This window comes from Cornus florida, unplaced genomic scaffold, assembly GCF_030987335.1.
Source record: "Cornus florida cultivar Cherokee Brave unplaced genomic scaffold, ASM3098733v1 CherokeeBrave_3.0.0_Hap2_Chr08, whole genome shotgun sequence".
In the NCBI taxonomy this organism is placed as follows: Eukaryota; Viridiplantae; Streptophyta; class Magnoliopsida; order Cornales; family Cornaceae; genus Cornus; species Cornus florida.
This window is the reverse complement of record NW_026775578.1, coordinates 24,052,916-24,069,163: the sequence shown is the minus strand read 5'-3', so window position 1 is coordinate 24,069,163 and position 16,248 is coordinate 24,052,916. Positions and strand designations below refer to the sequence as shown.

The 16,248-nt window shown below is 34.9% G+C and overlaps 3 protein-coding genes across 3 annotated transcripts; all 3 read right to left on the bottom strand.

Moving 5' to 3' along the window:
* Positions 1-1,528: 1,528 nt before the first annotated feature.
* On the bottom strand, positions 1,529-3,441 carry LOC132270867 (7-deoxyloganetic acid glucosyl transferase-like). Its single transcript, XM_059772074.1, has 2 exons — positions 2,775-3,441; positions 1,529-2,690 (listed from the first exon to the last, which is right to left on the bottom strand). The coding sequence occupies exons 1-2, from the start codon at positions 3,295-3,297 to the stop codon at positions 1,723-1,725; spliced, it is 1,491 nt and encodes a 496-aa protein (XP_059628057.1). The 5' UTR covers positions 3,298-3,441; the 3' UTR covers positions 1,529-1,722.
* A 3,579-nt stretch (positions 3,442-7,020) lies between these two features.
* Positions 7,021-7,815, bottom strand: LOC132270868 (18.1 kDa class I heat shock protein-like). The gene has a single exon (XM_059772075.1). The coding sequence runs from the start codon at positions 7,732-7,734 to the stop codon at positions 7,243-7,245; it is 492 nt and encodes a 163-aa protein (XP_059628058.1). The 5' UTR covers positions 7,735-7,815; the 3' UTR covers positions 7,021-7,242.
* A 4,985-nt stretch (positions 7,816-12,800) lies between these two features.
* Positions 12,801-13,598, bottom strand: LOC132270866 (18.1 kDa class I heat shock protein-like). Its single transcript, XM_059772073.1, has one exon. It carries the CDS (start codon positions 13,517-13,519, stop codon positions 13,028-13,030), a length of 492 nt encoding a protein of 163 aa, XP_059628056.1. The 5' UTR covers positions 13,520-13,598; the 3' UTR covers positions 12,801-13,027.
* Between the last annotated feature and the right edge of the window lie 2,650 nt (positions 13,599-16,248).

Below are 16,248 nucleotides of genomic sequence, written 5' to 3'. Positions count from 1 at the left end.
CCCTGCTAAATAAATTCAACCCAGAAAAATGACAAGTATTAATGAATTGAAAAATAAAATTTTCATGAAAAATTTGATGTTTCAAAACATGGAAAAAGGGAAATGTGATTTGCATATGTGAAAAAAAAACAAAACATGGAAAAAGGGAAATGTGATTTGCATATGTGAAAAAAAAAAAAACAAAACATGGAAAAAGGGAAATGTGATTTGCATATGTGTAAAAAATAAAAATTAAATTAAAATAAAATAAAAATAAAAATTAAAGAAAGAAGAAGAAGAAGAAGAAGAAATGACCCGTTAAATCTGCCTGACCAGTCCAAATAATTGGGTTCAGGTTATGGGAGAGCCCAGATCTGGGTTAAGGTTGGGTTGGGCCTGCCCAACTTATATCTTTACTATTAGTATCTAATTAATTTTTTTATTTTATTTTATTTTATTTTTTACAAGGTAAGTAAGAAGGATTAAAACTTAGATTAGTACGTGTAAAGAGTCAAACCTGATACTTCCAAAATTCACCAATCACTGGCATATCGAGACATCTACAGTATCTAATCAATTAATCATACCAAGTCACTAATATAACTTAGCTGAATAAAAAATTTCTACAATTAAACAAACAAGTTTAATTATAAATAAATAATATAATATTCAAGCTCATTTGTTAAGCCTAAAGTGAAACATTTTTGTCTGCAATAAGTTTTCGTTTGTTTTGACGTAAAATATTTTATGTGAAAAAATATATATATTTTTTCTAGTAAAATATTTTTTAAAATTTTATTTTTTGGTGTTAAGCAAAGATCTAAGTATAAGTTAAAGTCAAGTCCATCGGGCGTGTAAAATAATTTGTCAAAAATTAACGAGTAAGTAATTTTTGTTAGATTTTAATATTTTTTTTGTATATAAATATTTTACAACAATCAAATACCATAAAATAAAAAAAAAATTAAAAAAAAAATGTAAAAAGTGGAAAAGTGTATAAATATGCATATATTAAGAGAGAGAGTTTAATTCTATCCATGGCAGGTTTTATTAGTTTATAGAATCTGTCATGGATAATAAATGTGCATAAATCTATTCTTCTAAAACCATCTACGGCTTAGTGTGACTGATACTACATGTTAAAAAACTAAAAAGTTAATACTTTTTAAATGTCATTTGGATCTCACTCTAGTATTTTTACAGTGAAATAAGATTCTAGATATTTATTTATTTGTAATGAATTTTTTTTTTATTGAATGTTAAAAAAAAAAAAAAAAGGGTGTGGATATCCTTCAGAAATGAATGTTAAATAAAGAAACAATGATACTTGCAACCAACAACATAATATAGACAATCAATACAGGTTGATTCGGAATTTAATTGAAATCCAATATAGCATGGGTACATAAGAAATGTATTGAATTCATTTTTTTTAATAATAAAATCATATTGCAACTTTCAATTGAAATTTAAAGGGTTTAAATAGGAATGGATATTTTGAATCATAAACATAAGATCAACCAACATTTATCACATTTGAAAGACAGTAGGAATAAAATGGTTTGATCCGTTTATTTTTATTTCTCAAACAGAGATATCCATGAATTGGGGATCCTAATGCATATAGATACAAATAGTTCAACGGAAATAAGAATTTACAGGAACATTAAATATATTTATAATTTTATTGATGCATTAAAAGAACTCTAAATTTGCCATACCAAAAAACATGTTTTTGCTTGCTTACACAATCATCGATTTTATGAAGTCTATCAGACGGTTCAGATTATTGTAAGATGTCCCACCTTCGCTCACAGCTTGTTCTGCCAATTTGGCCATTTGATTAGACCGTTCATCAAACTCATCTTTTCTCACCTCCATCAGATCTTTGACCATCTTCGCAACTATGACCCTATCACAAGTATCTTTCATATCCAAACCAACCTTCCAAACCTCACTCACAAACCTACTATTAATCGTCTGATCCGCAAAGTAGGGCCAGCAAATCATGGGCTTTCCAGCAACTATACCCTCCAAAGTGGAGTTCCATCCACTGTGGGTCAAAAACCCAAAAACTGCTGGGTGGTCCAAAACTTCTAATTGTGGGGCCCAACCCACCATGTACCCTCTTTCCCTCGTGCCCTCTTCTAATTCCACCGGAATCTGATGCTCCCCATCTTTTCCGGTGATGGAGTCCGGACGCATGACCCACAAGAATCGCTGCCCACTGTTCACCAGACCATACCAGAACTCCAACAGCTCCTCCCTCGTCATGATCGTGACGCTCCCGAAGCTCACGTAGATCACAGATTTGGACGGCTGTGAATCGAGCCACGTCATGCAGCCACGGTCTTCTTCCCAGAAACTGCCGGAGGAATTCGACGTCGAGGAGGATGAATTGGCCGATGCGAGTCGGGATTTGAGGTGGGCGTGGAGTGGTCCGATGGAGAAGAGATTTGGACAGTGATTACGGATTTCATTGAGAATGGGTCCTTCTAGATCTTCAAAGGAGTTGAGAATCAGGGCTCGAGCTCTAGTGGTTCGTCTGGTCTCAATACTGATGGTTTGGAAACCAGGGTCATCCACTTCGTCCACACGGCAAAACGCCGGCAGATCTCGTCGCCGTAGAAAACCCTCCATGCCCGGAATACTCTTCACCGGCAAGTCCATTTCTTCTCTCCTTTTATACGTCTGTAAGTCAATGCCCTTTCCTGAACAAATAGTATATATTACTACTATCTCAGCACAGTGATAAAAAGATTTTTTCTCGGGAACCAAACACTAATGAAACATACCTTTGAGGGGAACTTCCCCAGCTTCAATGAAATTGGGAATACAGAAATTGGCCCAGAAGGAGCAAGCTCCTACCGTACGGAAATAGATGAACGGAATTTCCATTTCGTCGCAAACCTCAGCGGCGAAACTGAAGACGCCGTCCATGATGAGGCAGGTCAACGGGCGGCGGTGGCCGGCGGAGCTGAGGCGGTCGGTGGAAACCAACAAGTCCTTGAAGAGTGATTTTCCGACGGCCTTGAGAGACATCATGATCTCCATAGTTCGAACGCCGGAGCGTGGGTGGTCGTCGGGAAGGCCATCGGGGATGGTCTTGAAGCCGAATCCGGGGTAGCGATCGAAAAGGGATTGTATGTTGGCGTGGCGTTGGAGGCGATCGTAGTTGTAGTCGGAGATAAGCATGGTGATGTGGAAGCCGGAGAGGCAGAGAAGCTCGGCGAGCTTGAGCATGGAGTTCACGTGACCCTGCATCGGCATAGGGAAGATGAGCGCGTGAGGAGGGAGTGACGCTGCTTGGTTATCCATTTGCTCTTAATTTGTGGCTTTGGAAAGTGAAGTGCGGCGACCGGAGAGCGCTATGTGCTAACAGAGCGTTTTCAGTTTCCAACCACGGCTACTATATACGACTGTTTCTGAGAAACTTCTAGTAGGGATGGCAACGGGGCACCAACCCTTTTAATTTTTGTCAAGTTCATACCCGCCCTGAGATTCGCGACGGGTTAGATTTTCATGTATAGTCCCGCCCTGTTGGGAAATACTGTGCCTCCGGGCCTGCCCCACTAACAAATTTTTTTCTCCTACTTTTTAGAAGTTAAGCTCCTGCTATTTAAATGTATTTAATACAACCAAATTACAAGAAGTTTTAAGCTCTAACTTCTACCATAACTAAAACAAAAGCAAATTTAATACTAAATTTATATCCCAAATTAGGATTATAAGAGATAAATAACTTAGTAAGTGGCTAAGATAAGTTATTAATATTATATATATATATATATATATATATATATATTAAATACAATTATATGCTTAGTGGGGCGGAGCAGGGCGGGCCGGGACCCCTAAGATATGTATACTGAATCCTTACCCACCCCATGACCTGTAACGGGTACAAAATTTATATCTATGCCTCCCCCAACAGTATAAAAAGTATTCCTATATCTGTTATTAGTGAGAGGGATGGGACGGTAAAAATTAATATCCCTAACTTCTAGGCAGATGGTTTATATAACTTTATATAGAGTGTTGTCTTTTACCGTTGGATTATTTGAATATTAATATAATGATCGGTCTGATTTAGATTGATCATATCCTGTTTGTATTGACGGAAGTGCCCTCACAATACAGCTCATTGCTGACCTTCATCGGACAGGTAAACAATTGCAAGGGGAATTTGTAAATTTTTTCAGTTTTTTTATTTTATATTTTTAAATGTTTAATGGTCATTGGCTGAGGGCCACCTAAAAATTTCTAAAAAAAACAAACAAAAATCATTGAAAATTGAGTATATGCGGAGGTTGTTTATTACAATCAAGAATACAAACTAACAGGATTGATATCTAACTAAAAAATGTGATGAAAAATAAATAATTATTTAAATATAGAATGTGATGGAAAATAAATAACAGTCTTTACAATGAATTTCTCTGAAAGTTTTTAATGCCCCCAACGCATGGGTGCCCTGTTTTTTTATACTCCCATCCATTGGCTTAGGTCTGAGCTTGGGCCTACCCTGGTAGCGTAGTGTCATCATGACTTTATTGGTCATCATGACTTTATTGAGTACATAGGTTACGTGAGGCACCCGCTCAACTTGTTAAATTTAGATGCGAAAATAAAAAAATGTAAATAAAAAACGAGTGAAGAGAAAAAGCATAAGAAAATAAAAATGTGTACAATAGTGAAATGAGGCAATATAATTGGTGAAAAATTTTGCTTCTGTCGTTATATAAAAATATTTATATTTAGAAAAAATTGATCGAATCATCACGATTGGTGAAAGATTTTGCTCCACAATTATATAAAAATATTTATATATTTCAACACTCCCTCAAGTTAGAGCATGAATATCATGAATGTCCAACTTGTTAAAGAAATACCTTGAAATATGATGAGAATGTGTTTGGGACAAAGTCAGAAAATTGACCAGATCTTGCTGGGAAAATAACCAGATCTTGCCGAGGAACATAAACTGGAACTCGCCGGGAAAAATGGCCGGAACAACGCCGGAACTAAGCCAAGAAATGATAATAATACCAGTACTGCCCCTCAAATTCTAGATTAGATTACAAGCATCTGGGAAATGTAAACAGGAAAAAAGGAAGAGAGAAAGATGGAGAATATATACATATACATGGTTCGGTACTAAGGCTTATATCCACGGACAAAGAACCACTAAGAGTTACATTTTTATTATTCAGATATGTTTATTGTTTGAGTACAAAGAGTTTATATATAAGCATGGTAAAGATAAGAAAATAAGGAATGTGTATAATGGACAAAGAGCCACTAAGGGCTATATTTTGGTTTACGTATTGGACCAAAAGAAAAGAAGGCTACACGTAAGAGGGCGTATTAAAGGATTTATATATTTAAGTACTACCATCTCTAGCAGTTTAAACTTTTGGAGTAAATGGTTATTGACACGACTTACATGAATCTCAAGCAAGTGTTAAGTTGTGCCACATGGAACCGTGAGATACGTCCCTTACATTTATTCCACCCCTACTAGTAAATATTAGGGTTTGCCATGTTGGAACCGTGGGATACATCCCTTACATTATCTTTATTAGGGAGACATACCTAAATTTTTAAAGTGGATCACATTATTGGCATTGGATTGCAGTTTTTTATTTTGTTTTCTTTATCTCTCGTGCACATTTTTCTAAAGTGGATCACATTATTGGCATTGGATTGCAATTTTTAATTTTGTTTTCTTTATCTCGTGCACATTTTCTGGTACAACAGTCCTGCTTTGCTATTATTAAAAAAATGTCTAACCACAATTACTAAATTAGAAAAATATGAACACAATATGCATTTCAGATTGTAATTCAATGTGGACATGTATTTTAAGACAAATGGAGTATAAATTATAACTTATTGACATGAGTGTTACATATTTATAACCAATTGTTGTTTCCACAAATAAATTGCAATGGGAATGCTATCAACTTTAATTATGTGGCAGTAGCTAACGGGCTAATAAGCAAGCTTACAGTAATTATTATAATGATTATTATTATTATTATTATTATTATTATTATTATTATTTATTACTCATATTAATGAAATGTAGCTAACAAGAAGAAGAATTGTAATTTTTATCTAGGTTTTGTGACTTAGTGATATTTCTTTATCTTTTAAAGTAAAACGCTGAAGGTTAAGTTTTTAAAGGATAAAAAGTGAGTGTACGAATATGTTAAGGAAATTTTACAGGCTCTAAATGTTAACAAAATTTTACAAACTCTAAAAATCTTTCTAACATGTTATCTTGGATCTCACTCGAGAGTAATATGACCAATCATTATTTGACACATCGAAAAAAAAGAATGGTAAAAAATAAAATTAACACATTTATTTGCATATCACCTTATAAGTGAGATATGATAATTTCCATGTCCGCATCAAGTTAAAAAAAAATAAGTTCATCTTGTTACAATGGCGTCAAAGCTTATGTGAACGTAAAATTTTGATACTATGGATTTGAGTTTATTTATTAATTTTTGACAAAAATGCAAGATATTTCATTAATATAATTGGGAAAGCCTAAAACTTGACCAGATAAGTCTCCAATCATACAACTTTGAATGCAAGAGAAATATAAAAACCAAAAAGGTTTTCAAGTCTACTCCTAAGAGGCCACCCTGCTAAATGTCAGTTGGTGAGCAACAATATTAGCTTCACGGAGATAACCTAAAAACTTCGATTCCCAGCTAAACAAACCTGAAAATCTGCAAACGCCATCATTCCCAGCTTTCGCCACCACTTCTACATCCCCGGAAGAAGACTCTATCAAAATTTCATTATGAAACCATGAGTATTGCCTTTCTAAAAACCAGTTGATTGAAACCCTAACTCCAAACCAAACTCTGTTCTTCAAGTTGTTACTATCGAGAACAGAATTTCGATTGAAAAAACAAATAATCAACTTAACATTTTCAGTTTTAAGTCAATTAAAACCGCCAAATTAGACTTGAATTAAGGAGTTTAGAATCAAATTAACTATGGATTGGTAGACATTTTGGATTTCAATTCAATGTCTCATATAGTGTGACTTTCACCCCCGATCGATTCCTCAACCTCACTAATCCACTATTTCGTAGCTACATAATCACAAAATAAAGTTGAAAACAGAGTTCACTTCCTAATTATATTCAAGCCATAAGCATATACAGATTCAGATATTCCAACCCATTGATTTACACACCAAATCCTAACAAACATATGCCCACTCCAACTGACCATAAATCAACCACAAATTTCAACGGACTTCACATCGGTCTTCTTGGCCTCCACTTTCGGAACCGTCACGGTGAGCACACCGTTCTCCATCGCCGCCTTCACCTGATCGACTTTGGCGTTCTCCGGCAGCCTGAACCGCCGCATGAACCGGCCGCTGCTCCGCTCCACGCGGTGCCAGGCGTCGCCCTTCTCCTCCTGCTCGCGGTTCCTCTCGCCGCTTATGTGGAGGATCTTGTCGTCCTCCACCTCCACCTTCACCTCCTCCTTCTTCAGCCCCGGCACATCCGCCTTGAACACGTGAGCCGTCGGAGTCTCCTTCCAGTCTATGTTCGCGTGAGCAAACGATGCCGTCTCAAAGGGGAAGTTGGAGCTGAACCGATCGGAAATTGACCGGGAATTGTTGTCGAATGGCCATCCCTGGAAGGGATCCCAGACCTCGAGAGAAAATGGATCGTACACGTTCGATCGGCGGCCGAAAATGTGTGGAATCAGCGACATTTTGGAACGTTTGGAGACTGAGTGAGTTATTCGCAAAGAAAATGTAACGAATATCAGAGGAAAGTTGCACCGAATCTGTTAACGACAAGTGGTTATATAGCGTGATAAGGTGATATCTCGATAGTTCTAGAGAGTTCTTACTGACGCCACTTGAATAAATGACGGTTAATTGCTGAAGAGGACGGTATGTTCTAGAATTTATTTACCAGAAACATCCCTAACCTTCTAGAATTATTTAATCAGTACCACTACTTTTAAATTTTGTATCTATCATCTAACTCTCTTGACTCTTGTGTTATGGTAGAACAAATTGGGACCTTTATAAGCAAATATATATATATATATTTTTTTGGGGGAGATAGAATTAGGCTTGCAAATGAACGGTTCGGCTCGTTCTTTAGTAAACGAGTCGAGCTTAAACACATTTTTTGGGCTCTTTACTAAACGAGCCGAGCTTGAGCAATGCCAAGCTCGGCTCGTTAGGCTTGTGAACAGGCTCGTTTACCAAAAGATTTATTTATTTATTTTTAAAAAAATTTCTATACAATTTTATTAGCCCATATAATATAAATTTAGTCCAAACTGTCCGTTCATAAGCCCAACTTTATTCTTCATTAAGTCCAAATTCTTTTAACTTAAACCCAACTCCACTAATCTGTTTACCCTATCATCACACACGTATATATATATACACATATACATACATACATATACATATATATATATATATATGTATCCAACCGTAGATTACATTTGACTATTTGAGTTTCCACATCCAGCCGCAATAGATATCCTTCTTTCTTGCCTTACTGGACAAGTGACCTTCACGCATCCTTCTTCCTCTCTTACTGGCCGACTCTCTAATCCCTTTCAATTCAACACATCTTCCTCTCGCTCATCAGTGACGATATCCACAGATTTTGTCTCTCAAATCTCTTTCTTGGGTTTCTTTTCTCTTATGAGATCTCAATATCATTTTAGTGCATGTTAATGCATAGAATTAGAGGAAGATAGCGTAGAATGGCATTCAGTTAAAGAAATGTAGTGATGGATTCATAGATTCCAAATGATTAGTTGAAAACAATTGCTACAGATCTAAAGCTTATCAGATCTAAAGCTTTTCTTTAATTTTAAATTTTTATTTTATTTATTTATTTTTTTAAGGCAAGCTCGAGTCGAGCTGAGCCCGAGCTTGCTGAAGTTCTGGCGAGCCAAGCTTGAGCCAGGTTTGACCAGGCTCACCCGAGCCCACTCCTGGCACAGGCGAGTCGAGCCCGAACATGGTAAAGTTCGGCTCGACTCATTTGCAGCCCTAGATAGTATCTGCGGACCAATACAGTCTAATATTTGAATTTTTTTATTAGGTAATTAGAAAGTTTTTATGTTTGTTAATCCAATTTTTTGCTATTACACTAAACAAAATTAAACTATGCAAATCCAATTTAAAATAGACTAATTATCCCAATAATATTGTTTTGGGTGAATTGCTAATAATTCCCTTCTATCACTCTGTTGCAAGTAACTCATATGAATATTTTTAACAGAAAATCCTCTCATGTATCATGAGGGAGTCATTTTAACTAACTTCCGTTTGAGTGATTGAGTGAATAAATTTTTCGGACTAAATTACCCTTAATATCAAAATATTATTACTAAAGTACCCACCACCGTCGACTTTTTGCTTTTTTCTTTTTTTGTTGAGTGCCCTCTCTTTTTCTTGCTTGGACTATGAACCACTTACACCACCAAGTCGATCGTCCACCTTAGTGTCATTCACCTTCCTCTTGCAAAACCCAATTCTCTAACAAACTCTATGGCTCCTCCAATAATGGAAGCTTGATCACCCTGTCATTAATTGCCACAAAACCAAATTAATCTTAACTAAATTTCATTTTTTATTTTTATTTTTTTGGCTTCAAGCATTATATATTTATATGTATTCCATGTGTAGATTTTTTGATATATATATATATATATATATATATATATATATATAGATGTACATCTAATGAATTTTATGTTGGGATAATCACATATCAATTGGCACAAAAACCAATCTATGTAAACTTCACATTTGCTTCCAAGATGACAATATATATATATATATATATAGATGTACATCTAATGAATTTTATGTTGGGATAATCACATATCAATTGGCACAAAAACCAATCTATGTAAACTTCACATTTGCTTCCAAGATGACAATATATATATATATATATATATATATAGATGTACATCTAATGAATTTTATGTTGGGATAATCACATATCAATTGGCACAAAAACCAATCTATGTAAACTTCACATTTGCTTCCAAGATGACAATATATATATATATATATATATATATATATATAGATGCAGTTGTGTAGATTTATTGATAGATATAGATGTGCAAATGATGTTATGCTTGGTGATAAAGCACATATCAATTGGTACAAAACCAATAAAGTTTTGCATATATACACGTAGATGCATGAAGTGTGTACATTTATTCATAGATCTGTAATATTGTCGGATCTGTAATCGGATTCTAACCCAACATGTTTAGGATCCGTGGCTGACGTCTTGACTCCGTCAATCTCTTCTGCTTCCGGCGAATTTCTGTCACCGATTGTTTTGGTGGAAAATAATACTGTGATTTTAGTGGCCATGGAGACATCCACGTAGGAGTCGGTATTTGTCGGCGACATGATTTCGTCAAACGAACCCCCATCGAGAACACATCTAGAGAGAGAAAGCACCACCCAGACTTTCTTGAATGCATTATCTTTGTATTAAATCTATCTTGGATTGATAGTTTAGAGCTACTATGTTCTTGTTTTCCAAAAAATTGTTGGTGCTTCAAGTTGCAGACATAGTGGCAAGGCCCATCGTATTCAATAATCAATATGTATGTGCAGTGTGAATTTTGTACAATTTTGAGGCTTTTTCATTTATCTAAAGTCCTTTAGACAGTACCAAACTTTCAAAAAGGTTGATTATAAATGGTCTGAATTTTGAGAAGGCTTTCTTGAGAAAGAAAAAAATAAATAATTTTTTTTTAAAGAATATTCTATTAAGGTGTAATTTGGTCCAAAAAAATTTCTCACACAGTCACTCAAACTCAAACTGAAGTCAGTTAAAATGACCCTTCATTATACTTGAGGGGTTTTTTTTTTACTAAAAATATCAATAAAAGAATTTTTTACAACTGAGTGATTGCGGATTATGTTTTTTAGGTTTGATAATGCTTTCACTCCTTTAATAAGGTAGATATATGAAACTCACTGTTACAATTCTTGTAGCAAACCTGTTCAACTTTTTTTCCCCTCCCACTTGGTAATTTCGGATTCTTCCTCAATTCTCTATTTTTTTTTTTTAAATTTAAGCAGCAGATTATAAATTTAAATGCAAAATCTACTTTAACTACAAATATAAAGTCGATCACATAACAATAAAAAGATTAAAGGGTGTTATCAAATTGGCATCGTCCCTAGAATCGGGACAAAAAAAAAAAAAAAAAAAAAAAAGAAAAAACACTCCTTTTAGGCTTACTTTAGAGAGAATAAATGGTTGTATCGACATGTACAATATCTTCCACATCTCTTGTTCATGAATCAAAAACTCATAGTTGAATAAAGAAAACAACATTAGGGTTTGGCGGAGAAGAGAAAAGTCAAGGAGAAAGGAAGAAAAGAGAGACGTAGTATAAGAAAGTTTGATTGAAGTTTATTTTGTCATTTTAATTTAATAAAATAATTTGTAATTTTTTTGGAGCGCCAGCATCACCATCTAAATTTTTTTTACATTTTTTCTTTTAATCTTAACAAGAAATTTAGACACATTAACAATGTTAGAATTTCACTTTTGACAGGGCAATGTTTAAAAATAACAATATAAAAATTTTGTACCTTGTCCGACCTCTCTTAGAATTGAAGATACATAAAGCTATCAACTAATTCTATCATCAATTCACTTAAATAATTAATTCTCAAACTCAACCCTTGAGCAGTTCATTAACTAGTAGCTAAGCTACACAAATATATGTAAAAAAAAAAAACATAAATTTGTAGTGTCATGCTATATTTGCACAAATGTATGACACATTTAGAACAATAGTTGTTAAAAACTCAAGGCGCAATAAGACACCGAAGGCCTCTTGGAGCCTAAGGGCGCGAGCCTGATCAAAGTAAAGCGTGTGTGTATAATAATGCATATATTATTATATATATTCATAATCAAGTTGTAATTGTAGTTAAAGTAAGTAACGAACCATAAATTTATGAATTTTGTCAAATATTTCATAAGATTAAACAATACAGTATATAATATAGAACCTTTTTAATTTAGTAATCAATAAAAAAAAAAAAAATGGTATGTATAAATGATTAAACAATATAAAGTGCACCTTTTTTTGAAGTTGGAGCCTACTAAAAAGAATTAGTCTGATTCGGCCTATAATAAGTTGAAACACTCCAACTGAATCTTGACGGGCCTGAAATTTTTTTGAAGCCTAGATGTTCCTTTCACAACTATGTTTTGAACTATTCATCCCCTTCCGTGTTGTTGGAATCATCCCCATCATCAAAAGCCACATTTGTTTGTATGTCACTTAGAGATTGATTCAGGTCATTTAATAATTTTTGTATTGATGCCAGGGAGGCAGAGCACGAGACTATCTTGTTACAATGGCATCAAACCGTATGTGAATGTAGAAAAATTTTAAAAATATGGATTCGAGTTTATTTACTATTTATTTATGTATTGACGAAAAGGCAAGATAATTCATTAATAAAATTGGGAAAGCCTTGAGCAGATGAGTCTGCAATCATACAAGCACAAAGGAATCTCATATACCATTTGCATGTCCACAAAATTTCTGTTCTTAAGACTGATTAATCTAAACGAGAACTGAATTTTGATTGAAAAATAAAATAATCACCTTAGACATTTGCAGTTTTAAGTCAATTAAAACCACCACCAAATTAGACTTAAATTAAGAAGTTTAGAATTAATTCTGAATTGGTAGTCATTTTGGATTTCAATTAAATGTCTTATAAGGTGACTTTCACTCCAATATATTCCTCAACCACACCAATCCCACTAATTTGTAGCTACATTTAGTACGAAAAAAAAAAATACAACACACAATTACAAATTACAAAATAAAGTTGAGAACAGAGTTCACTCCCTAATTATATTCAAGCCATAAGCATCTACAGATACAAACCAAAATTCAGATATTCCAACCCATGGATTTACACACCAAACCCTAACAAACATATGCCCACTCCAACTCACATAAATCAGCCAGAAATTTCAACGGACTTCACATCGGTCGTCTTGGCCTCCACTTTCGGAACCGTCACGGTGAGCACACCGTTCTCCATCGCCGCCTTCACCTGATCGACTTTGGCGTTCTCCGGCAGCCTGAACCGCCGCATGAACCGGCCGCTGCTCCGCTCCACGCGGTGCCAGGCGTCGCCCTTCTCCTCCTGCTCGCGGTTCCTCTCGCCGCTTATGTGGAGGATCTTGTCGTCCTCCACCTCCACCTTCACCTCCTCCTTCTTCAGCCCCGGCACATCCGCCTTGAACACGTGAGCCGTCGGAGTCTCCTTCCAGTCTATGTTCGCGTGAGCAAACGATGCCGTCTCAGAGGGGAAGTTGGAGCTGAACCGATCGGAAATTGACCGGGAATTGTTGTCGAATGGCCATCCCTGGAAGGGATCCCAGACCTCGAGAGAAAATGGATCGTACACGTTCGATCGGCGGCCGAAAATGTGTGGAATCAGCGACATTTTGGAGCGTTTGGAGACTGAGTGAGTTATTCGCAAAGAAAATGTAACGAATATCAGAGGAAAGGTGCACCGAATCTGTTAACGACAAGTGGTTATATAGCGTGATAAGGTGATATCTCGATAGTTCTAGAGAGTTCTTACTCATGCCACTTGAATAAATGACGGTTAATTGCTGAAGAGGACGGTATGTTCTAGAATTTATTTACCAGAAACATCCCTAAGCTTCTAGAATTGTTCAGTTAGTACCACTACTTTTAGATTTTGTATCAATCATCTACCCTCTTGATTTTTGGGCTAGTTTGATGTGATTGAATGAAATAAAGTGAGAATCGAATGAATCAGATAATGGATGAGAATGGAAATGAGAATGGTCATTTCATTCTCATTCCCATGTTTGGTTGCACAGAAAAATATTATATTTTTATAAAACATATATATATATATATATATATATATGTATATGTATATATATATGTTTGTAGCCGATGTTTCATTAAATGCTTTATTTATTTATTTATTTATTATTATTATTTTTTAAGTAGGAATAGAATGGTTATTCCTTTAGGTCTAGATTGGTGTGATGGAATGAAAATAGAATGGAATGAGCATTCCACTTTTTTATTCCTTTCTCTTATTTGGTGTGCCATATTAAAAGTGGAATGAGCATTCCAAGTCATTCCGTGGGAATGTCCATTCTAACAAAACCATTCCTCTTTATGAAGGATGGCCCATTCCATTTCCAAGAATCCCAACTAAAGTTAAAATAAAATAATTAAAGACAAAAAAATCCTTTTAGCCTAAACAACTCTCACACATCACGCTGGAAACCTAGAAATCTTCCATGGCCTCCTTCTGCTTCTCTACTCTCTCTGTATATCATTCCCAAATATTTACTCTCTCTCTATATCACGTCGCCTATCTCTGCCTCTAGTTTATCTCTCTATATCACTTCTCTCTATAACTGACTCTATACTCTCTATCTATATCTCATGCCCATATTTCACTTCTCTCCCTCTCGATCTGCCGCTCATCGTTCCTCTTCCTTTAAAACTCTCTCTATAACAGATGTCTATACCAGATTGACAAGCTCCGGCGAAGAGGCCATCACTGCCGGCACCGGAGGCAGGTGGTTGGGCTGTCATATCTGGTGGTGGGTGGATTAAATGTTGATGAAGGTGATTGTGAAGCCCGTTGATGCAAGCATAGTGACAAGATGGACGATTGGAATTACCCTGAGATTGTATCGGGTATTAGATTATGTTATGACTGAAATTTTGTTTAACAATTGTTGTAAAGAAATCAATCTAGCGAGTTTAGACGGCGAGGACAAGGTTTGTGTAATAGGAAAAATTTAGATTGATGTATACTTTTTCCAATTTCTGTTTGGTGTGTATATGTATATGTGTATGTGTGTGTGTGTGTGTGTATATATATATATATATATATTTTTCAATAGGAATTTGGTTGATAGTTTTCTGCATATTTGATTTTCAATTTCTGTTTACCGGTTAGGCACTGGTTCTCAGTTCTGTACTTGATCTTCAATTTCTGTTTGGTTGATATATATATATATATATATATATATATATATATGTATATATATATATTTCAATATGCATTTGGTTAAATTAAATAGTTTTCTGGAAAATGTTGCAAAAATAAAATTGAGCTACAATTTTTTTCTTAAATAATTATAGTTTGTAATTGTTTAAGACTTATTTTTTGTTTTAATTTTTTCCCCTTTTTGAGTTGATTTTTGTTAGACTAATGTGAGTCATAAGTTACAGGTGTATTTTGGGAAAAATTCATTATATTCTAGGATTTAAGATAGTTTAATCAAACATTGGAATGGTAATAAACATTCCATTACAGCATCATAACCAAACAGTGGAATGAGATTTGCGATTCCATTCTATTCTTATTCTCATTCCATTCTCACTTGCATTTCATTCCCATTTCATTCCATTCCTGCGCACCAAACTAGGCCTTAGTTGAAAGTGGAATGAATTGATGAGAATCACTATTTTCGGAGAATGGACAAGAATCATTATTCAAACTTTAAAGTTAGTTACCATACTAAAGAATGAAAACAAAAGCATTTTATTCCCACTTCATTTGATTTCATTCACTAACACCAAATATGGCCTTTGTATTATGGTAGAACAAATTGGGAAAAAAACTTAATCCCATTGATTGAATTTGAATTAGTATCAAGAACTCCCTCTTATTTAGAATTCAGGAGATCTTTAAAATTGGGAGATTTATAGAGAATTAATAAGCGAGTCCCTTATTTACGCATTTCAATTCAAAATGCATCATTGAAAATTCAATTAGATGCGGGCGCAAGTGTAGACACTAAAATTTTCGTGGGCTTTGGTTTTGACAAATGGACCTATTAAATATGGGCCTGATGTTTAATTAAGTTATTTAATTGGCCCAAACTTGGTCCACTTAAATTATTTAATTAGCTCAAACCAGATGATTAAATGGAAAGATAATTATACATAATAAAATATATTTGGAATAATTATTTTTAAGGATAATTATTATAATATAACCGGCCCGCCCAGTTATGATTTTTTCTTTATCAAGAGAGGACACGTGTCATCATCCTACTAATCCAAGAAGCCTATAAATAGATGCCTGGAGGAAGGAGGAAGGGGGACACAAATTTAGAGTCCAGAAATTCAAAGACTCAGAAATCTAGAAGAGACACAAATTCAGAGTCC

Coding starts and splice junctions, on each gene's coding strand:
- LOC132270867 (XM_059772074.1), bottom strand. CDS start 3,297: ATGGATAACCAAGCAGCGTCACTCCCTCCTCACGCGCTCATCTTCCCT. Junction 2,691..2,774: donor TGGGGAAGTTCCCCTCAAAG/GTATGTTTCATT, acceptor CTATTTGTTCAG/GAAAGGGCATTGACTTACAG.
- LOC132270866 (XM_059772073.1), bottom strand. CDS start 13,519: ATGTCGCTGATTCCACACATTTTCGGCCGCCGATCGAACGTGTACGAT.
- LOC132270868 (XM_059772075.1), bottom strand. CDS start 7,734: ATGTCGCTGATTCCACACATTTTCGGCCGCCGATCGAACGTGTACGAT.